The 24,290-nt window shown below is 34.2% G+C and overlaps 1 protein-coding gene across 1 annotated transcript; it reads right to left on the bottom strand.

Moving 5' to 3' along the window:
• Positions 1 to 5,779: 5,779 nt before the first annotated feature.
• LOC108199856 (probable pectate lyase 8) lies at positions 5,780 to 10,697 on the bottom strand. The gene is made up of 7 exons (XM_017367857.2): positions 10,381 to 10,697; positions 10,036 to 10,089; positions 9,223 to 9,300; positions 7,325 to 7,967; positions 7,135 to 7,238; positions 6,730 to 6,868; positions 5,780 to 6,622 (listed from the first exon to the last, which is right to left on the bottom strand). Exons 1-7 carry the CDS (start codon positions 10,485 to 10,487, stop codon positions 6,401 to 6,403), a joined length of 1,347 nt encoding a protein of 448 aa, XP_017223346.1. The 5' UTR covers positions 10,488 to 10,697; the 3' UTR covers positions 5,780 to 6,400.
• Between the last annotated feature and the right edge of the window lie 13,593 nt (positions 10,698 to 24,290).

Raw genomic sequence — 24,290 nt, 5'->3', positions numbered from 1 at the left:
AATTTTTTGATACCGAGACTTTTATCATAAATATAGTCCAAAAAATTAATTTAGAGGGATCGTGGTGTAAAATTACTTGTTTCTCCTAATTTGATAAGTTGACAACCGCAGGACAGGACAGAGATTTTTGCTCCTCCATTTAAATCAAGGTCTCACATGTACCAAAATATATGCGTCTTCTTTCTTTGGTTATCAAAGAGTCTAATATTAGCCACTTTTTTGATTGAGAAAATGATAACTAAACAAAATGAAAGATGTGTTGTTGGAAGAAGAAAGCAAAGAATCATAAAGTATGGGAAGCTTGAATGTAAGAGTGATAAGGTTCTGCGCATCCATATCTGCGAAAAGTGCATGGAATGCTAGGAGTTTAGCCACCGCTACAAGACCTTTGTGCAGAGTGAGTTTTGATTTCATCACTAACAAAACCTTACACATCGAAATAATTGTTACGTACGTCTAAAAATTTGCAAAAGGATTGGTATTTTAATGATCTGGTACTAATATGTATGTGAATTATATGACCTAAAATTATGAATTTCATTGTAAAGGGCTAGTAGTGCATGTTAAAATTTGAATGAAGAATTTGATGGTATGAGTTGATGTAGGAGGAGCAATCAGAGGATCAAGCATCAATAAAAGAAACTTGCGGGGAGATAACAGACGAGACCGAGGAAGCCATTAAAAAAACTTGTAAGGAGGTGAATCAAGCATGCGGGGCCGTTAAAGAATCCGCAGCAGTTGTTAAAGATTCGGCAACAACGGTGAGTACTAGAATTCATTCTTAGGATCTCAAGTAGAATTAGAAGGCATTCGGTTCATGATAATGAGTCTGGTTAACAAAAATCAGAATCTTAAATTCATGTGTTGCTGTTTGGTTTGGATAAACAATCTTATGACATAAAAAGGGAACATAATCCCAGTTGAAGGATCATTCATTCATCACACTCTCTTGGATATCCATTCCAATATCTCTCGTTCACATACCTTTCATTCTCATTCCCGATTTTTATTACCACTCACGATCTAAATACCCTCTTAATTTATAATGTTTACTAACCTTGGCCGATGCATCAGGCGTACAAGGTGACAAAGGATGTTGGTGCGAAGGTATCCAAAGGTACGGATGCGGTGTTGAATGCCACGGACACGGCCGTAAAAAATGCAAAAGACGTAGCCTTCAATGCTGCCAAGGACAAGATCACAGAGACTGCAAAAGACAAGTTCCTTAACAAAATCACAGGCAGCTAACTCAAGGACAATACAAATTTGGATTTTTTTTTCTTTATCAACAGCATACAAAAATTGTATATTATGGGTGTGTATTATTCTTTAAATTTTGTTTTAGTATTACAGATTCAGTTACACCTGAGATTTTATAAAATCTGCTTCTGACTGTTCCTCTCTGCTTAAAAAACAATTCAATCTCAATCAAGAGGACAAAATTCCAGCTTAGAGTTGGAAGAATTAAGCAAACAATAACCTGCATATTTTAGTCGACTATACGTTCATAGCGTCACAATCCCAATAATTTTTTCACCTATCTATATTAAATAAAACTCCATATTATCAAAACCCTCAAAAACCTTATCAAGGTCAATTATTTCATCTCGTCATTTTAAATGAGTCCGTTCCTTTTTCTCTATGTTTGCATAATTATTCATCGTTCCATATGGAAGCAACGCTCTTTAGCCTAATTTTCGATAATAAGTGGAAACCGACTTAATATTGGGGGTGTTTGTTTCCGGTTTTTAAGCCGGATTTCTGGTTTATAAGTTAGAAGCACTTATTTCGTACCGTTTGTGTAAAAAATAAGCAGCACTTATAAAAAGCTGGGAGCTTTTGTTTCAGGGCTTCTGCTTATTTTCCAAACACTTTAATCACTTATAAGTCTTAACTTGCTTCTAACTTCTATTCCGCTTTTTTATTTTAAGCAAGAAGCACTTATTTTAATCTCACCCAAACGGCCCCATTATCTCTCATTCTTAACTTTTTCTGTCTAGACGTTATGTCTTTAACTTCTACTCCATTTTTTTATTAACATTTATTTTAAGCTTACCCAAACCGCCCCATTATCTCTCATTCTTAACTTTTCCTCTCTAGACGCTATGTCTTTCTATCCTTCATCTGTTTACAAATAGATTAAATAGGAAAATTAAGAAGAATATATATAATGATAAGAAAAAAGTATGTAAAATTATTCGACTGTAACGTATGAAGTCTTTGATAAGTTTCGTAATATAAAATTGGAAGGGACAATAAAAAAATGGTAAAGAAATAGGAGAGTATCAGTTATCATAGCATTAATCGTTTTAGTTCTCATTCCAGGGTTATCCCAAATGTTCTGTTTGTCACACGAAGATGGAGTGGAATGAGTAAAAATAAAAAAAAATATTAGGCACAAAAAGGATGTTTTAATTAAAAAAAAAACATATATATAATGATGAAATTTGAAAAAAATTGAGTAGAGGAGAGAGTGTGACTTCTAATATAAGATGTAAGTAGGAATGAAAGAAAAAATGAAATTATTAAACAATTATCTATAATATTAATATAATTCAAATTTCATTGCGTTCTTTTCCCATTCATTCACCTCAAGACCTGTATGTTTAACCAAATAAGAAGACGAAAGCAGGGTGGACCGTACATCTTAAAACCAAATTGCACTAACTGAGTAACTATAATTACACGCCAGAGAATAAATGGCAAAACTCGAACAAGTTTGACAACCACAGGACAGAGAAATTATCTCCTCAAATCTAACCAAGACCTCACATGTGGCGATATATTCAATCTTCTTACTTTTAACTATCAGGAACCATATAGATAATCACCCAAATACTGTTCATTTCATTTGAGGTTATATCAGCAGAAAGTTTCTAAAAATTAAAACGATGGATAGCTTGAAATTAACAAGATCTATAAAGCTTTGGACATCTAGTCTTCCAAAGAGTATATGGAGCTCTAGAAGTTTTGCCACAGCTACAACACCTCTGCAGAAAGTGAGTTTCGTCCTTATTGAAATAAATTCGCTCCATGCATATAACTTATTTACGTGCATGATATATTGATTATTTTTTCTCGATATCTTTCTTTTATTAATATGACTTATACCTCTACGATTGAGTATCTGTTTTTAGACAATCTTTTCTCGAGATCTTTTGGAAAAGGAATAATATTCTACTGATTGATATCGTTTTTATATGCATTATTCTACGAATTATAATAAAATTAGAAAACTTAAATGGGTGATAATGCATGAAGGAAAGAAGCAAAGATGAAGACATCCAAAAAACTTGTAAAGAGTGGCGCAGGGCGGCCAAGGTGGTCAAAGGAAGTGCAGAAACGGTGAGTCGCCGTTTGTCGTGCACTAATATTCAGCGTTATTTAAATTTACAAAATTTATTGAGCAGATATTAATTTACGAAAACAGGTGACAACAGTGACGAAACAGGTTGACGAGAAAGCAACACAAGCTACGGAGGCTGTTTTGAATGCGAAAGAGGCCATTGTTAAAACTGCAAAAGAAATTGGCGAGTCATCTGAAAAACTTAAAGACAAATTTACCGGCAATTAACAGATGACCAGCTGTTTGTAATTTGTCATTTGTGTTGATATATGATGATAATTTTGTATAGGGATGTAATTGCGATGTTATTAAAATTCCTGATTCCGTCACTGTTCGCTGTTGTTTGTAATTATCTGGTCGAGTTCCACCGTGTTGACATCCTCCGTCATTTGCACTGTAGTAATTAAACTGCGTACTTTTAATAGTAATTCACTACGTAAAATATCAAACTCTTTGCTTCTGGTAAGAGTTTTGCTCGTTCTTTTAGTTTGATACAAAAATGACACTATTTAATTTTATATTTTTTGCTAAATAACACTATTTAATTTTATATTTTCTATAGTCATAATTGAAAAAATGGGGAAGGTTTTCGAGTCAGAATAATGTTTTAGATCGGAAAATGTGGTCAAAAGGTTTTCGTATAAAAAATCGTCAAGATGGAATATACAGAAGCAGGCAGTAGAACAAATCTGAAACAAATACACAGATGTCAAAATCAGTTGATTTCAGTTAAATCAGTTTTTTTGTTTGATTTACCCATCCAATCAATTTTCGTATCAAGTCAAAATCAAAGTCATATACTCACAGACATAAAAATTCAGTGTACAGATATACTACAAGATCGAATCATCGAATCATGTGTGTAGAGTATCATTTACCATACTCCCTCCGTCCCCCTGAATTGTATACATTGGGGGACGGGGACGCGGCACGGACTTTAATGCTCCTGTAAAGTGTAGTTGTGTAATTTATTTTTAAAATTTTCTTTTTCTGAATTAAAGTTTGGATGTTCTATTTTTATTCAGAAAAAGAAAATCTCAAAAATAAGTTACGGAACTATATTTTATAATAGCATTGAAATGCGTGTCGAACAGTTGAAAAGAAACGTATACAATTAAATGGGACAGAGGGAGTATCGTACTGGGCCTGCTGCCTGGATTCTTGCATGAGCAGAGCAGTTGTACATAGTTTGAACAAGTTGTTGCACAAATCAAGCTGACCAGGATTTTACAGTAAATGTATGTTCCAAGTCAAGCTGAACATGATTCTGAACAAGTTGTTGCACAAGTCAAGCTCATCAAGATCTTGCAGTCAACGCATGTCCTCAGATTTGCAGAGAATCTGATGGTAGATTCTACAGCATACCAGTGTTTTACTTGTGTCAATATTCTTTTCTTTCACTGTCCTCATTTGATACTCAAGCACATTTTTACTCCTTTCACCTACGAAGGATTTCAGTGGCGGAACCAGCTCGAAGCTATAATTTCATATATCAGGCCGAGTAAAATTTTATTAGTTGGTTTTGGAAAATAATTAAAGTCCTGGTTAAAATCTAACTTCTGATCAGACTCGACTAATATGTAGGTCTGAATGATTTGCACAACCTGCTCCTATCTATTTCATCACCATCCTCCGAAAACACATTTACAATTAGTTCTACAAATCTGATTATGTTCTAGCTGGATAACTCCTACATAACCAACCATAATGAAATTATTCAACTACCATATATCAAGTCACCAACCATACCAGTCCCCTTTAAACTTTGCCTGGCAAGTTTTGGTACAACCAACAATTAAATGAAAACTAACACATATCAAAGTCATATCAGTGGCTAATTATGTTAGTTAAACTCAGTGATATCACACTGAATGGTGTATCCATGTGCAAAAGTTTGGTTAAATGAAAAGAGGAAGGACCCAATGATGAGCAGGAGTAGGGAGAGAGGAAGACATAACATCATGGCACATGGCCCATATCTCACATGAGTAGTTTTGTGTTCCCTCATCCCTTCATCTTTAGCAACAAATTAGCCACTAATTAGCCAAGGGTAAAAGGTGAGAAAGCTGATCACTTATCACTGGGTGCCTTTGAACAGAACATAAAACATTAATGGTAAAAAATTTATGTATATGTTTGACACTTCTTTTTGGTCTTCATAGTTTAAAGAGGAAATGGTAAAAGTAAAAGGGGTTTCCCACCTAAATCTTATCATTCAAAAATAAAGGTAAAAAGAAGAATTTTACTGCAACTATTTACGCAAGGTAGTATAAGTCTACCACATATGACATGAGTATATTTTGAAGAATTACAAATAGATCTAAGATCTTAAACACGTCCTGTATTACAGTAAAATCAGAACAAAACATGAAGGAAATTTCTTATATACTAGAGATTTAAAACAGGGAAATTGCATATACAACCAAAAGGATATCAACTGGAAATAAAAAGCTTTGATTGTTAAGATCACAGCAAGACAGTAAGCAGGCTATGCAGCATCATCTATTACAAAAGCTTTCTTTTTTTCTCAGTGACTGAGTCTTGACATTCACACTTATATAGCTTTTACGTATGACTTAATAAAACTAACAAAAGACAAATTACAAACTCAATCTGTTCCTATAAACCCAAATGCCAGCAAAGTATAAAGTAAGTGCCAAATTACGGAGATATATAAGGTGAGTAGGCAGGCCAATGGTAGTGGTGGTAAGGAAGAGGAGAAATGCATGAGGTTTTTAGGTTGGAAAATGGAATGAAGAGAATGATGAACAACGCTTCTGCACCGGACTTCTTAAATGGAATTTGTTTTTCAGTTGAAGCAGGCCGAGGTTGCACAACCATGGTGGGAAGGATATGGGAGGATAAATCATTGACATGTGTAAATTGTACACTTGCCAAATGCAATAGTGAAGACCAGCTATGATGTGGAATATGAAAATTTAGGTGGGCAGAGATATTAATAGTAAAATGAAACTGGCAAGAGAAATTTAGAAAGAGGGGTAAAAGAAAAAAAAAAAAAAAAAACTTTCTTCATGTAACTACTTGAATTGTTCGCTAGCACTGGTGGCCTCTGCGACAGCCAAGAACGCCAGCTCCAGAAGTGATTGTACCGACCATTGAAGAAGATTTTGCCCCTAAGCTTGAAGCTCTGGCATAGCTAGATGTCGCTCCAGCTCCAGATGGCGTAAAGTATGCTCCATTAAGTAACAAGTCACCCTCTGATCTCCAATTCCAACCCTTCCAGTGACCAACAGGTGTCTCCACTCGCTTTGTCACCTGCCGAAGCATATGAATTATTATTTTCTATTCTCAAGCCAAGCAAAAGATTATAATTTTATCTGAAAGAATACTAACAGACAAGAGACACTGGATAGAAGAAATACCTCCTTTGCAAAAGGATTAGCTGGGGCTAGGTATCTGTTTCCTTGGCTGTTGATGGTAGGGCTTGCACTTCCACCAATTGCATACATCTCCCAGTGAGTGTAGTCATTGTTGACTACATGGAAATACCCGTGTCTGCATCTGCAATATTTATCGATGGATTTGTATTTTAGTATCACATCATAGTATGTCACTTTTCATATTAGTACTGTTAGGAATACAATACCAGTAAAGAATAAAAAAACAGAACAGGTTTAAAGCTGAATTTTTCTTACAATTTGACTCTCAAAAAAGTTGAATTATGCTCTTAGATCTTTACTTGGAACAAAATATAAACTTCTTAATTCTTAACAGTCATAAACAGATGCCAAAAATAAGCATGATCTGTATAAAGGGTTATATGTTACCTGGGCATCCTTTGAATAAGGCCCTCTCCGAAATGGTTATATGCGATAGTAACTTGCATTTGCTTGTCTCTCGTATAGGAATCACTGTGACCCAAAAGCATAACCTGATTCACATAACAAAGTTTAGCACTTCCAACTAAATGAGTCAGCTAGACTGACTGTGTTAAAATGGTTAGAGAAATTAATGCACCTCATTGTGGTGGGTGAAATGATTGTTGGAAACTGTAATGGCAGTTGAGCCCATGACAGCATCAACAAGGCCATCTGCGCAGTTTGATAGTGAATTATGATCAACCCAGACATGGCTCGATCCAAAGATGGATATGGCATCTCCATCAGCCATTGTCCTCCACCCAAAATGAGTGGGGGAGCTTCTAACCATAGCATTTCCAGTAGGTTTGCAGTCATGGATATGCAGGCCATGAATTATAACATTGGTTACAAACTGGATGGTGATGCACCCGCCATTAGCAATATGGACATTAACCCCTCTACCATCAATTGTTTTGAAGCTGTTCATGATAAGCTCCTGCTTCAATTGTATCACCATGTCGCGCTTGAACACAATCCAGAGGGGTCTGTCCTGGATAACAGCATGGCGTAGGGTACCAGGTCTGGGGTTAACAGGGTCATCATCACGAGAATCAGTGACTACATAGAAGCGACCATCACGACCTCCAATGGCATTTCGGCCAAAACCAATGCCACAGTCAGCAAGCCTCTTGCGGTTACGATGCCAGTTGGAATCACAGCGCCAACAATCATCAATAGGATTGCCAGTTCCACAGGAGAAAAATCCCAATTTCCTCCGCTCAGTACTGTTTCTGATGCTCCTGTAAATAATAAATAGGACTTTAAACAGAGTTCTTACATTATTAAAAGAAGATAATTTCATGGATTATCGTACCAACTACAGACCACAGATCCATACTTAAGTTTGCAGAAAGGCCTTAAAATATTGTTGAAACTAGAGATGATTAGTTCCTTTATTTTTTTGACTTTTTATTTAAATAAGACTGAACAAATCATTTTGAGGTAGTGATACACAAAAAGCTAAATTTGTTATGTGAACTGTCGGTAGAATCAAGTCAATCAAATATCTCTAGATAGGGGTTGATACAGTAACAAACTAACTTGTCCTTGCACAAAAGAAAGTATGGTCATCCCTGTTTAATGGAACGAATGCTGTTGGTTTATTAGAAAGTTAATGGAAGCACCATACAGTTCAAGGTGCCTACTTTTCTTACTTTCTTCCCACATGGTTGATGCTACCATGTGACATCCTCAGGATACACAGTGTAGATAAGATGACTTCTATAGTTCTATGCACATTAGACAAGCATTATCAATTTCTAAGAAATTCATATTTTTTTCATTCTACTTCAGTACTTCCGTATATACTCTAGGATCATCACATTAACATGCTCATGTAAACAATAGTCCAAAGCTCACAGACATTCTATAGTTAGCACAAATTCACATGACTGAGAAAAGCAAGCACTACACAATCAAAGGAATGTTGTGTGTAAGCTTATCAAGAACAGATGATTCCAAACTTTTATTTTATGGTAAGTAGTAACCAAAACATAAAAGATGATACTTTATTTTCTACTTGAAGATATATAAAAAATGCAAAGTTGTTGAAATGGAACAGGGGTGAGCCTATAGCAGAGTAAGCAGAACTATTTTTACATAGCTGTCAGTATCAGATTTAATAAAACACATGGTTGGTGGGGTAATAGAAAAACAGAAAAGAAAGAGAGAATGAAAGAATTTAATGTCTAAGATATGGATTACAGAAGCCCCCATGTGACTGATCTTAACAAACAAGATTAACAATTGCAGAGGAATGTGGCAGATGAAAACATTAGTATTACTTCTTCTTTAATTTAAACAAAATTCTTGATTTCTCTAACACCAAATTTTACAGACCATATTATAACATGTGGGCACAAAAAGTATGAAAATGACAAAGTGGGATACTCTAAAACATTAACATATGCATCATGTACTAAGATCTGAGAAGGTAATCAAGAAAATACCAAATCAATGTAAAACAGAGAGACAGACAAGGAGAGGCTTTCTTACATGTCAACCATTGAAGCAACCTCATCTGGGTTAGAAACAGCATGCTCATTTAAGCCTTCACCATCAACATCTTCCAACCTAAAAAACACAAATTAATACTCAAGTCAATTCATCACCAAACCAACAAACCCCCCATAAATAACCGAAAATATACATATAAATCTGTATCCATAATTCCATATACACCCAACAACCCAGTTCATGACATGCACAAAGAAAGCCAACAAGCCCATTTGCCATAATTTCAAGCTGATCCTGGACTGAACTCATTTGGGTCACACTCATAAAACAGACCCGACCCGACGAACATTAAACACCTCAACATTGACACAAAATAGACAAACAAGTATACAATGAAGTACAGAATAGTTCTGCAAATACTCTTCACATTCTAGTATACAACTTCCACCGATAAAAAAGTGTTTCTGGGGATTCACAATACAAATTAACTAAAAACTACCTTCTAGAGAGAGAGTGAGAACCAAATGACTTAAATACCCCTGGTATAGTTTATGGAATTAGAATAAAGAGGTTATGTAGGGGTAAGTATGGAAATATAAAATAAGACCAATGAGGACTTTTGCTTCACTGATACTAACAGTAAACGGCAAATAGGAATCCGAGAACTGACATAACGGTTAGATCTATACATACACGCCAATGTATCTATTCATCTACATGAGAATTTTGTGAGATCAACGGCTACGATTTATTGCTAATGTGATTCAGCAACTGATCCAACGGTTAGAAGTGTGATATAGGAAAGTATAGTAAGGTGAAATGATTTAGGAGGGGGGTGAGTCGACTCGGTACCTTGCCGCCATTGACGAGTTGACCGAGTTCTGCAACTCTGCTTTTTCATCACTCCTGTAAAATTTGTGAACGTGTAATGTGAGTGTTTTGAGGTCAAATTTGTACAATTAAGTGCATTATGAAGTTGTTAATGTGGAGAATTTAGCTAATTGAATGCAAACATTCCATAAAAACAGAGCTAAGGATCGAAATTATGACAAAAATACTTGATAAATTAGCTCCAAAGCTGTGTTGATGATCATAAAGTTAAAAACAGAGCATGTGTGGTTTTCAAGCATCTTTACTATTACTGGGAGAGAGAGAGAGAGGGAGGGAGAGAGGGGGGGGAGAGAGAGAGAGACGAACTTAATGGAAGAGAGATGATCGGAGTTGTTGAGAACGGCCGTGGCTCCGACGAAGAGCAAGAGAAGCAGCAATGCAGAAAGAGATACAATAACTTTAGAAAGCGCCATTGTAAGTAAGCTATCCACTTTCCCTGTCAATTTCTTCTCTCTCACTATCACTATATAGAATGTGTGCTTAACTGTCCTCTCTCTCTAGAAGTGGATCTAGAAGGAGGGAAAAAGAAAATGCAGAGAGAGAGAGAGAGTAGTGGCGAGGGAAGGGAAAAAGCAGAGAGAGAAGAGGTGATGATACTTGTTGTTTGTAATGAAGTGAAAGATGCAGCCCCAGCATAACGGCTTCTTTTATAGACTAACCCACGCACAAAGTAAATATACTGATTGACGTTTTACTTGACGCCGTCTACGTTTTTACCGCGTGGTTAGCTTGTTTTTACTTTTACCAAACAAGCGACTCCAATACTCCCACTATTTTTTACTAACCGCCACCAACCGACTGCATCACGTGCCCACCGTTCCCCCTCTCACCATATTTTGTTACGAGTCACATACATTAGTTTTTTATGTGATTTATGTGATATAAAAAAAAGTTTAGTTAAAAGTTAATTTTTCTTATTTAGTTAAAAGTTGAGTAAAATATCTAATTATTTACATTATGGATATGAGAGTGAAAATTATACGTTGAATTGAAATTTTGGAGTTCAATCTAATTTGTTCGAAAAATATAATCTATATGAGTATCTGTTTTGAAATAGATCGCTTGTTTTTATGTCACATATTTTAAATTCTTTTTGATCGCATAGTTAAATTATTTATTTTTATAATTTTTTGAATTAAAATATTAATCATATATTTATATTTAAAAATATTTAAAGATGACAATTTTAACTATATAATTAAACACCTTTAAATAATGTGTTGAAAGATCAAATCATTCATATTTCAAGTATTATATTCTTAGATTAAGGATGGAGAGAATGAGAAAACTACAGAATCTCCGTGATATTAGACCATGTTAACTTGTCCTTAACTTTTCGATGTAATTTATGATCATGGAATAACAGCTCAATTTTCCTTCTTTACTTAAACAGCACAATTAAATAATTTAATTCTACAAATATCTTTTCCATCCATCCTATTCTACTATTTTCAACGGACATGTTTTCTTAATGTCTTTTATTTGTTAATTTATTTAACCTGATTCCCTGTCCTTTTCAAAATAGAAAAATAATACAGAAAGTATTCATAATTCAGAAAATGTGGTCATCTCTGCACGGTTTTATTTCGGAAATGAAATTAATTTTTCATATCCATAACGCTAACCTTTTTAACACGCGGTTAATTTCCAGTTCCCGCTATTTTTACCGTTGGAATTCACACCTGGACTGGTGGACGTGGGGACGGTAAGTTTCAGCTATAATTAACTTTTAACCGACAGTAGTTATGGAAAATCAGACCAATAAATACCTATTAGGATAAACATAACGGCGAGTTAACAGAGGACAAAAGAAGAAACAGAATTCACGGTTTTTAGCTGATTTCGCGGCAGAAGGAAACGGTTGCTTATTTCGAACTGCTTGATTCTATTATATAATTTGGCATGTGAATAAAGTAGTCTCATTATTAATTTCATTTTATTTATATTTATATTTTAATATTTCTTGACATCATTTGAAAACTCTCCGATTTGTTGTTTAATAAAATATTCAAAGCATATAAATGTCATGCACAATAATACTAGTGATATTGCAATTCAATTTGTCTGACTCATTAAAATTTTAGTCACAACCTATATTACTACTAGGAATGAGTAAATATTATTTCTCCGTCATTTACATTAAATTGGGACTTATTAAAAATGAAAGAGTGGGGTAACAAATATTTTGAAAAATGTTACAAAAATTGTTCGAGATATCAAGTATTTTTCTTTTAACACTGCTATTTTAATAATTTTTCATTTAGTATGATAAAATATAATTTCTACATTTTAAAATATGATCACTAATGATGATAATAATATATATATTTCGAAGATGGTATCCGAAGAAAGCGGAAGTCTCGGAGGAATCGCGGGACAGGATTGTAAGAGATTAAAGTCAAGGGGCGGGTCGTCATTCTCCAACTAGGAGTAGTTTCATGTGTTGGTTGCAGCTGTGCAATTGTTGGTGTGTAATTTAAGGCAGCGTTTGGATATTGTTTTCTCATAAACTATCTGGGCCTTGTATGCTGATTCAATAATAAGACTTTTTATCCGAACATTTATCATCAACATTTCTACTAAAATTAACTCTAAATTTGTAATATATATATATATTTGGACATTATCTATATATATATTGACGGATATATTTATTCACTTTTGACAAAATGACAAGTGATCAAAAATAGGGCTGGAAAAGAATCCGAGTAATTCAGGTTCGACTCGCTAAAAACGAATATAATTTGTATTCGGATAAAAACTGAGCGAATTCGCATCCGGTTTAATAATTCGAACGAATACCGAGTTGAATCCTACCATTCGAGTACTCGGACATATTTATTTAGAGTAGTTCGACTAAATTAAGTGTATTCGAATATACATATTTAATAAAAATACTCGAATTCGTTTCATAAATCATGTATATTATTATATATAATATACATCATATAAATAATATATATATATTTATATATTTATACTCTACAAATGATTTCATTTTAGTTATAGTAAATAATTATTCACTTGTTCATAACTTTTTAATTATCTTCTACGAATTCGAATACGAATATTGATATTCGAACTTGAGTCGAATCTGGACAAACTTATATAATTTTAGTTCAAATCCGGACCGAATCCGAACGAGTAATTATAAATTCGAGCCGAATCCGATCATACAGTTGTTCGTATATTCGACTCGTTTTCACCCTTAATCAAAAATTCGCAAATGATATTCAATGAATTTGTTTCGCTCATCTCTTACATATACGCGTTCGAATCTAAAATACGAAAAGGTGAAAACGAGTCAAATATGTACGAACAATAAGCATTATTAGGAACGTACAAAAAATTAATCGTGATGAAGGATAGTGATCGGAGGTATCGGGTTGATGAATGAAGATGATAGATGATAAATTAAGAATGTGAATAAATTAATTAAAACACGCTTTAGGATTTAAGTTATAAGAATTTTATGAAAAATTATGGAAAATGTAAAATAAAGCAAATGATATCTATATTAAACAAATACCAGCAAGAACAAAATGGATTTAATTAATTCAGGGAATTACCCAACCGAACGCACTCTAATCTGCCAGGTAAATACGTATTGCAAATGTAATCGGCTATTCTAAGCAAATGTCAACCTTTAAACTTTGCGAGAATCTGTAAAACCATCGAAGAAAAATGAGGAAAGTGGATCTTGCCGTATGTCACGTACGAATTACTTTCCAGCCCGGAACAAAACAGTAAATTAAGACATAATTGCATTATCTTGTAGGCATTGATTGATACGGGTGTTTTGGGGGCAGAATATATTCTCATGCAACAATCTCAAGTGGCTCCCATGAAAACAAACATTTCACGCCTGTAACACCACCCTTTATTTTACTACCATGTTGTCACATTTTTACTCCTCCCTCCGCTCATGTGCACCCAAAAACATCATCATGCTCTCCGAGGACCATGCCAATCCATTCATACCATTGTAGCATGAACCAATTACCATCATGCTAATCATCAAACCCCACATATTGCATATGTTCATGTATTCATTTATGTATGAATGAAGGTATGTATGTAACTATCAAGTCTATACTATAATTAAAATGGCGTGTTAAATTAGATTAAATTTATTTTATGTCTTTTTTTTATCATTTAGTCAATATTATAACATAAATAAATGCAGTGAAATGAGTTAATTTGGCAATAAAAAATAAAACAAAATAAATGAATCCACTGAGAAAGTACTTTTTTTTCTAATAAAACTGATGAAGTACTTACGACGATGTGCTCTATTTATAGATTTTTAGAGAATTTATTGATAAGTCGTCCTCGGGTCTTGGGTGCGAATCTCACCTATATCGACTTTAATATAGAACAGATACTAATGGGTATCCTCAGACTTATTCAAAAAAAAAAAACACTGCATCTTTATAAATTAATAATGTCAGTACGGTTAAAATTTAGTTATTTATCAAGATTATTAATCTAATCAAGGTTAAATATATATATTTTTTAATATTATATTGGACCAAAAATCTGTAATATAAATATTAATTTATCATGAATTATTAGTGATCGAGATTTTATTGTAATTTGGCAGTTAGTTAGAGCATCCCAACACTCCAAAATCCTTAACTAAAATTCAATAAATCATATTATAAATAAAAATTATAGATAATAGTTAAATTTTATTCAATCCAACCACACATTATCCTTATAAAAATATAGGCAATCCACATGGAGCATCTTGAACGGGCGGAATTGGTGGTTAAATTAGACTTGTAGGATATTGTGTAATATTTTTTGAATCAATAATATATTGTGTTTCGATTATATTTGACTATATTTGTTGGCTATATTTCAAAAACAGTATGTCAATAATATCTCACTTTAATATATTAATAAATAATTTGTAATTTTCTTACAAGTATCTTACAAAAATTCACCAAATACAATCAACATCGGGAGGTTGGCTATATTTTGAGTTATTTTTACATAATCTCTATAATTTTTTAATTTATAGTATGTATTACGGTAATAATTTTTAGCTAAGAGTGTTATATTATCGAAGATACTCTTGTATTGGCTACATTTGGCCCACCTACATGCAGCATAATTTCACATCGTATTATTATATTAAAATGATATATATCAGTCTAAAATAATAATAATTAATAATAATATATTATTTTTAAAATATATTTAATAAATGTAAATAACATTATTGAAATAAAATAACTTATAAATGGAGTAAGTTATATGCAATGTCTTAATTAACCAACCATTTTAAGTCAAACACCGCTTTGCATACAGCATTTACATGTAAATATTCCTAAGTGCGTGATAACCCAAATGAATCATCGAAGATTTTCCATCCCCGGCACATGTGTGCATACAGTAACATATCTCATACTGACGTGACAAAGAACTTTAAAAAATAATTGAAATTAAGAAAAAGTAACTATATTTATATGCATATTTAATTTTCAATCACATTACATTCTAGTATACGCCAAAAAACAGCATGGTATCACTTTAAAGTAATCAAAATCACGAGAGCGTTCAGCTGAAGTGACTCGAAACAATCCAAATTTCCTGGAGAACAGGGGAGAACGCATGTATATCTTAGAGAATCCATTAAAAAAATATAAAGAATTTGACTTGAGCTTCTGTCTAGAAAATCTTCCTCTGCCGACTACCAACAGGGCAAGTCCGACTCATGCAAGTCGGCCAGAACAAATCTAAGCCCCGGAAGTCATACACTTGATTTCGAATTACCCGGACGAGCTGAGTTCTGTTTTATGACATTAACATGGCCTCGTATCATCGGATCGGTGGACACACGATTTCGACTCCCTGCCACTCTCAATATTTTTATAATTTATAAATGAAGCCAAATTTATATCATAAATTTGAACGTTTGTGATTCATTTTTCGATCCAAAAATAGAATTTAGCGGATCTTAAAAATATAATAACCCTGTAAAAAGCCTGCTTGAGAAATTAGGAGAGTGGATATGTGGAGGTGGAGTTGTTCAAAGACCAGTGATTTGTGAAGTTGAAAGAACAATATTGGCAGATTGGTGAGGTTAAAGAGTCAGTCAAGTGCCCCGGCTATCTAATACAATCTCAGCATAATGATGTTAATTATGGGTGACCAAATTTACTTGAACATTATTCACTTTAGGTAGTACCATTATTATTTCCAGACTCTCAATGTTGCTGGTAACTAACGCTACATTTTGTAATAAACAGGTTTATCTATCTCGCATGTCAGAAATTTTCTTGTCAAAACAAAATTTTCAGAAAATTTGGAAGAATTTAGATATGTCCTATCTCGAAACAACTTATATAGAGGACAAGCATGACATTGCAAGTAAACTTATCGACACTCTTCACAAAATGATTGATGAGAATCAATCCAGACCTCCCCTCACTCGAAATCTCATTTTTGAGTTGAAGAGTGGATCATGGGCGCTCATATTTGGGACAATTAATGTCTTCGTGTTTATATTAAATTGTGAGAATATTGAAGGTGACCGTAGAAAGTCGAACTTGACCTTCGTCAAACCTGACTCTGATACTATGCAGAGTACTAGTCCATCTAAAACCTTAAGATGTTAGAAAAAGACCGCAAATGAATCTTATGCTATATTTCAACAATGATTCCGCCAAAATCTTAATTTTAAGAGTTTAAGACTGCTGATGGAGGATCGATAAGCGGCAAAATGATACTCGAAAATTTGAACAGGAATTCACTAATTAGTAGTCCACTCATTGGTAAGCTTGGAATCTTATTTTTCACCTATCCATGTATTTACACCTTGTGCATCAAGCTGTAAGATTGATGGAGTTGTCTAACTTTATTCACCTTTATTCATTATTAATTTAGTTAGTTACACCCTTTTACATTATGAAAAGTGAAAGCGAGAGATTTTGGTGGTCATTTGGTTGGTAAACCACATATTTGCCGGGTCGTAAGCTGGTAATTTCTTTTGTCTCCTCACCAATCTGTTTCAATTTCACTTGATTTGATCTCTAGAGTATTATAAAATTGTCACAAATTTAATAATGCATATACCAGCCGGTAATTATCTTGATCCGCCTATATCTCTCATGCTTTCATTACAGAATGTCGAGAATTCGAATCTCGTCAAATACAATGTGATAAGAAGGCGCACCGATGTCGGAAGTTTACAGTTGTTAGTTGTTACTGACTGAAAATAGTACAACCTTAAAATGGCAGCCAAAGGAAAGGCTAGAGGGTGGAATGTAAAGTGTCTAAGCTGCCAGTTTTCACTTTAGTGTCGGTCATAATACTGAGCATAGCAAAGCAAAACAGGGCCACGACGCCCATTAAAAGTTATAAATTGGTTCCAAATTGACATGAGAGAGAGTAGTACAAGAGAAGGTGCGTGAAATGAGACACCCCCCCTTAATTATTGCACAATTTGACAAACAACCTCCCGGACAAAATAATAACATCATTGTAAGCTTTTTACTACTCAGTTTGCTTGGATCAGGAGCTACCATCAATACTCTTTTTTCAAAACACATATATAGATCGAATTGACAGTCTATTTAGGTTTATTCTTGAATTTTTTTTTACAATCCGTAAGTCTATGGGCCTGTTTGTTTGTCAGAAGCAGACAGCTTCTGCTTCTGGCTTCTGCTTTTGTTGACCCGTTTGTGTAAAAAAGTAGAAGCACTTTTAAGAAGCTGGGAATCCTAACTTCTCTCTCACAGCTTCTGCTTCTTTTCCAAACACTTTATTAACTTATTTACTTCTCACTTCTGCTCCACTTCTCTAGTTTAAGCAAGAAGTCACTTCTTTTAAGTTTGCCCAAACGGCCTCTATATAACCTCGAAAGAACCCGAAATCCAAATTAACTGGATTAAATTCCATTTTTTTAATATTTTATTTAAAATTGACTGGAGTTAATATGAAAATTTATATTAATTTTTAGGAACAAAACATTTATTCATATAAAAAATGTTATTAATTTTTACGATGTTGCCGGGTTAGCCTCCGTGATTCCGCGTAAGTAATCCCAAATTCCCAACCGTAAAGCATGAGATGAACATTAGAGGTGAGAAACACAGTTATAAAATAAACAAAGATGGTAGCAGGAGCAGCCTAGTTAGCAATGAATCAGACGACAACTTGACGGGCGAAATGATCTGGAAAAATTAGTATCGGCATAAACATTTTCTACATAGGTGTACTATTTAATCCCTGTTCCTCGTGTTTATGAAGATACGAGCATGCATCTTTACAACCCAACCAAGCACCCCCACAATTTATCACAAAATAATAATTCTTCGAACCAAGGGATTATTAAATATATTAAGTATTAAGTATAAGCCAGAGAGAAATATGTGTACACATATAAACCTCTCAACTGAATCTCACTTCACAATTCACATTTGTTCAAGTCAATAGAGTGCAACTGCTCTGGTTTTCAACATTATGATCTGCCATTTCACATTTTACATGCACAGCATGCGGTTTTTAATTTTTGTTGACAACTATTAATGGCAAGGACGACAGTCTACAAATTCACACATAAACAAATAAAGGCTTTATACTTATATCTTTCTGTTAGAAGTTGTAACTAACTCGATTCGGTTTATATTAAAGCCGTGGCTACCAGGATGTAATGTCGCGCATATATCCGTAAAAATTTGGAAGCCTAGTTTCCTGATATAATCGTTTATTGTTTTTTTTTTTTGTTTTTTTTATCATATTATCTTATATACAAATTCATGTCAAATCTTAATCATGTCTACTAAAGAAAAAACTTGTACCCCGTGGGGTGTCCGGATGGTTGGTCAGTGCCATTTAAGATTTACCGTCATGAATGATTTTGCTGTAATCTTAAAAATATATGCAAATTTTCGATAATATATAAATTGTTTTGCTATAAATTTAAGACGGTTTAATCGAAAGTACTCGTTCATAATTCCACTTGCGACGCATTCGTAGAGTGTTTTAAGCAAAAAGGCACTTATAAGTACATGTGGATAGTGATAATTTAGCGGAGATAAATATTAATTTTTTGCATGCTTACATAAGAATGTGCATTAAATTGAAAAATGTGTTGTATTTTGAAAAAGATTTAACAGTCATATGAGCATCTCACTTCCATAATTCCTTCATTGCTAAGCATCTAATGGCTTGGTTGCATATTGTGGAAAATAAACAAACAAGTCGAATATAAACGCCTCTCCTCACCAAAAAACAAGTATATATCGTACACACGTTTCACATAACAAATGTATCAAGCTGTTGTATTTCTTATTTTCCACACCTTATTACCACCAATGTACGATAGTGTGTTGCTACTCATTGCTTGGAATTCATCGTGTGTTCGTGTGCTGATTCCAAAATATATGTAGCATTGCATTTTTTTTTCTCTTTAATATAGAAGCAACACATATTTTTATATAAGATGTAGTTTTTGCTTTATTTGTATCGATTAGATTTTAGTACTACATAAAACTAGCTGGGCACGCGCCTACACTATCTTCTTACTCGTTTTCTTGGATGTTAATGGTATAAGGAATCTCGAGCAAAATTAGTAATAAAGCGGTTATCATTATTAATATATAAACCGCTCTTCTGATTCTAAGAATATCACTTTAAATAATCGGAAATGAAATGGTATAAGGGATATCGATCGAGCAAAAGGCATTATTCTTCTTTAAACCCCGGAAAATAGTTAAATCCAGTAACCCTACATCATTTTACCAATCTTGACTTTGAGGACTGTAAGAGGCAGGAGGCCAAGCAAGAAAAAAATTGCATATTGTCATATACGAGTATATTTTAGTATCAGTCTTAACAGAGAAGGAATGTTGGAGTTCATATGATTTACACAAAACAAGACTGTTGCAGTTTAAATGATTTTCACAGAGAGGATTTTGCAGTTTGAATGCTTTACTTTGTGACCACAATTAGTGTTTGTAGAATCTTCTATCCCTTCTATGGCTCCCTGCATTTTTAAGAGAATTGATAAAGAGAGGTCACTCTGTTACATTTTGCACCCCGAAAGCCCGTTAAATCTTATACTTAACCTTTTAAAATCATATATTTTATGTTCTCAGATCGATCCTGCACATTATGGGTGCGTTTGTTTTAGAGAAGCAGCTCCTAACTTCTGCTTTTTTTATCCGTTTGTGTAAATAAGTAGAAACACCTTTAAGAAGTTGAGAATGTTAGCTTTTTTCTCAGAGATTCTACTTCTTTTCTAAACACATTATTAACTTATTTTCTTCTCACTTCTAATCAATTTCTTTACTTTAAGTAAGAAAACACTTTTGTTAGCCTGCCCAAACGGCCTCTATATTTCCCAATAATCTGAGTTCAATTCCAAGGATGAGCTGCTGGAGCCAGGAGCCATACGAGACTAGAGATACTAATCCTAACTAGCCTTTATTAGTCACTTGACAAAACACGTTATGCACTTTTGACAAAAGATTGTTAAGGAAAAAACTCATGAATAGCATTTTAGAGTTGTTTTCTAACATGAATGCTATTTATGTTCGAAGTTTCTTCTCCCATGTGTGTTCTCAAAGCCCGTCACTTTCCTTGTTACTGTCACTACTTGAGTTAGGAATCGTGAGTCACGACGACAGGTAAATCACCAGAATTAACTTAGTACTGCTCCCAAGTACGACGAAGTGCAAGACAAGCAGGTACTTTGATTTTGACGGATCAAATTTAACCTTTTTAACTGAGATTACAAAGTAAATGAATCCGATCTCAACCACACTGCAACTACTATGGTTTTGTTTTTTCAGCACTACCCAACTAATATGCTATAACTCTCCGCTCATCAAGGAAAACTCTTCACTAGACATTTCGTGACAACAAATCTCTACTGTAAACAATTTTCCTGCATTTTAAATGTTATAGTTACTTGATTATGTGTATAATTGGATCACATGATTGCGATCTTGTGACATTTATGCAAGGACAAATCTTATCTGCAATCGAATAATGTACTGCTTTTTATACAATCTGATTAATTTAATTTGACATACTCATTAGTTTGTAAACCACGGATATGAAGTGGGGACTGGGGGATAAACGTTGCATTGCAAATTATTTTGGCTTATCCTGATCAAGATTTTATGGGAGCTACTCTGGAAAAGAATGTTAAAGAACAAGTTAAGAATTAAAGTTTGTTTGTGCTTGCTTAAATTTCTGGTTGGTACTTGATTCATACACAATTATACTCCAAAGCAATGCTGCACAGCACTACAACTTAATTAAACTAATACTAAGGTTGTGTTCACTTGGATGGAATGGAATGGAAATTGTACTATAATTTGTGAGTGATTAGTGAAATTGTTAATAATTTTCATTCCTTCAATCATTCCATTCTAACTTTTTTAACTAAAAATTTAACCCACATGTTTTGAAAGGAATGGTCATTCCATTTGTTCATCATCTTTTCCTATCATCTTCTTCATCAAAAGTTTTAACTCACTCATATTTAATCTTTATTGCCTCATACATTCTTCTTTCTCTATAAAACTTGTCCATATATTTTCATTCCATTCTCCCCTCATTCCATTCCGACCAAGTGAACACAACCTAACAGTTTGTAACCCCTGCTTCCGGAGTGATTGTTGGCTTCTGTTCCGCGTACACATGCGACATCAACGACAATGTAAGTGCTAGTAACAGAAAAAGGGGGTTACTTCCTCTTTACAGTGAATATTTTCATCAGCAATTAGCAAAAGAAAGTTATTAGCCCAAAAACCATTTTAACTTTACTATTTTCTGCATTTTAACAAACCGTCTTCTCTTTTCTAGTATAAACCCTTGTAAATAATGAATAATAATAATAATAATGAAAACAAAATTAACTCAAAGTTAATTAGAACAGCATACATTAACTAATCCACATAAAAATTTGTAAAAATATATTATTAGCAAAAAATATAATAAATTAATTTACTTTAATAATTTAATGTCTAAGATATATGCGTAATTAAAAATTAAGTTAGTTACATTTTGTAAATTGTTGCCCATCTAAACTTCATAATCTCTTCTGTATTTTCTTTTCGACGAGAGTTTATGATTTAAACTTCTTAATCAATTAATTAATGGCCGTTGCTTCTCACAAGGAAAGTGATATCTATTGACATGTTTCATTTTTATTGAATGGCAGCATTTTCTTTCCATGATCATGATGAGTCAGAAATTCTTTCAAAAAATAATAAAAAATTTTAAAGATGTTCAAATACACTCAAAATCAAATTTTATTATGCCTCACCAAAATTTAATCTTGAATCCGCCGTGAGCTTTAGCCATCATATTCAGATGTCCTCCAAATTTCTTGAACATAATAAAACAACCAAATATTCTTCTAATGATATATACCTTCACTCGTATCAAAAACTTCAAATATTCTTCAAATGTGCACATTTTTAAGTTTCCTCAACAGAAAATTAATAAATAGCAAGACAACAGATTATATTTTTCGGGACTTCGAAAATCATCTAAAATAAACGTGACATTGTTTTCTCAGAAACAACTCCTTTTTACATAAACGGGGCATTTTATTCCCCTGTTAAAGCACAAGCCCAACTAGAAATTACAACAGCCTCGGGCCTCGGCCCATTGACAAAAGGCCCGATTTTCATATCAGCGCTCCCAACCGCCTAAGCGCGCGCACAGCACATATAAAACTGACACATTCTTCATCATAACATTCATTTACAATCATTACACAAATTCACACACCATGACCACCACCACCACCGCAAACAACCACCACGAAACCACCGTGCCTCCCACCATCATCGTCGAACAATGCAGCAGCTGCAACTCATCCAAACGAAAACCCCTCCACCACTTCCTCGACACCCAACAGAACGATCACCACCTCTCCAAGAAGCCCAATCTCTCCCAGCTCTACTCTCAATTCACCAACATCCACATCTCATCTCCCGAAACTCTCCGCCGCGCTTTCTCCGCGCCCACCTCTCCCCCAATGCAGCCTTTCTCGAACCCTTTGACCCCGGAAAATAATACCAACAAATCACAAACGGTTCTGCCGAGGTGCGCCTCTGATCCCACCCCGGTTCTTGGTTTCCCTGTGAGTTCTCCGGAGAGCAAGATTGGGAATTCTTCGGGGAATTGGACTGTGAAGGCGAACACGGCTCCTCTGCCTCCACGGTGGAATCCGATGATCAGGAGGAGGAGGAGGATTGAGGCGGCGAGGCAGATGAGGAGGAAGAGAGAAGAGACGAGGAGTCAAGAGAAGGTCAAGAAAATGAGGGAGATTATTGGGGTCACGAGTCGGTGGCTGAGGCGCATTGCGCAAGATGATCAAGAAAAAGAACAAGAACAGGAAGGGTCTCAAGATACTCGTGTTGTTCAAATTCCCAAGGTTTATATCAATCTTTCTCTTGTAATGTATTTTTATCTTGTTTGTTTTGTGTATGCGATATCATTAGATCATTGTGCCTTGTTCTTAAGTAAGTCTTGTCTAGTTAAAAATTGGATTCAAGATTTTCTTGTGTGTGATTGATTCTTCTTAGTTCCATCCGTTTTTTTATTTAGTAACTTGTATTTGAGAAAAAGACCATATCTTAGCAAAATTAGATGTAAGCATGTTTCATCCTTGTGCGACACTTGAAATAAAAGTCTGGATCCTCTCGCATTGCACAACCTGTTAGGTTGCATTGCCAAAGGTGACTTTTTTTTCTAGCAATGCATTGTAATTTCAACCTCTTAAGTATATCAGAGTCTGGAGTTTCTTGATTATTGCAATTTCTTGTATGTGTGCAAGGAATTAATTTAAGTATGTGTGTCTGTGACTGTGAGTCAGAGTATCCAATATCCATAACCAGTGTATGTGGAGTCATCGATTATTTGATTCACTGATATGAGTTGTTATTACTAATGTATGGTGTCCACGAGAATGCTTGTGAAATGTCCACTTTAGTCTTGTAATTTAGTAAAGATTGGCTGTAACTGTAAGTTTATGAACAAAGTATGATTATCTTATAAAACTCGTATTGTGTCAGGTCTTAGTTATTGTTTAATGTAATGACAGGAGGGGGAGAATGTCGGTGAAAAGTGTGATCCAGAAACAGAAGAGGAAGCAGTGAGTGTCGAAAAGATAGGGGAATGCTTGGTGCTTCAGTTCAAGTGCAATTGCAGCAAAACTTATCAGATTCTTCTTTATGGAGATG

Source organism: Daucus carota, chromosome 8 (genome assembly GCF_001625215.2).
Source record: "Daucus carota subsp. sativus chromosome 8, DH1 v3.0, whole genome shotgun sequence".
Lineage (NCBI taxonomy): Eukaryota > Viridiplantae > Streptophyta > Magnoliopsida > Apiales > Apiaceae > Daucus > Daucus carota.
This window is presented reverse-complemented; position numbering and strand designations above follow the sequence as displayed.

Coding starts and splice junctions, on each gene's coding strand:
- LOC108199856 (XM_017367857.2), bottom strand. CDS start 10,487: ATGGCGCTTTCTAAAGTTATTGTATCTCTTTCTGCATTGCTGCTTCTC. Junction 7,968..9,222: donor GTTGCTTCAATGGTTGACAT/GTAAGAAAGCCT, acceptor TATTATTTACAG/GAGCATCAGAAACAGTACTG. Junction 6,869..7,134: donor CTTATTCAAAGGATGCCCAG/GTAACATATAAC, acceptor TAAATATTGCAG/ATGCAGACACGGGTATTTCC.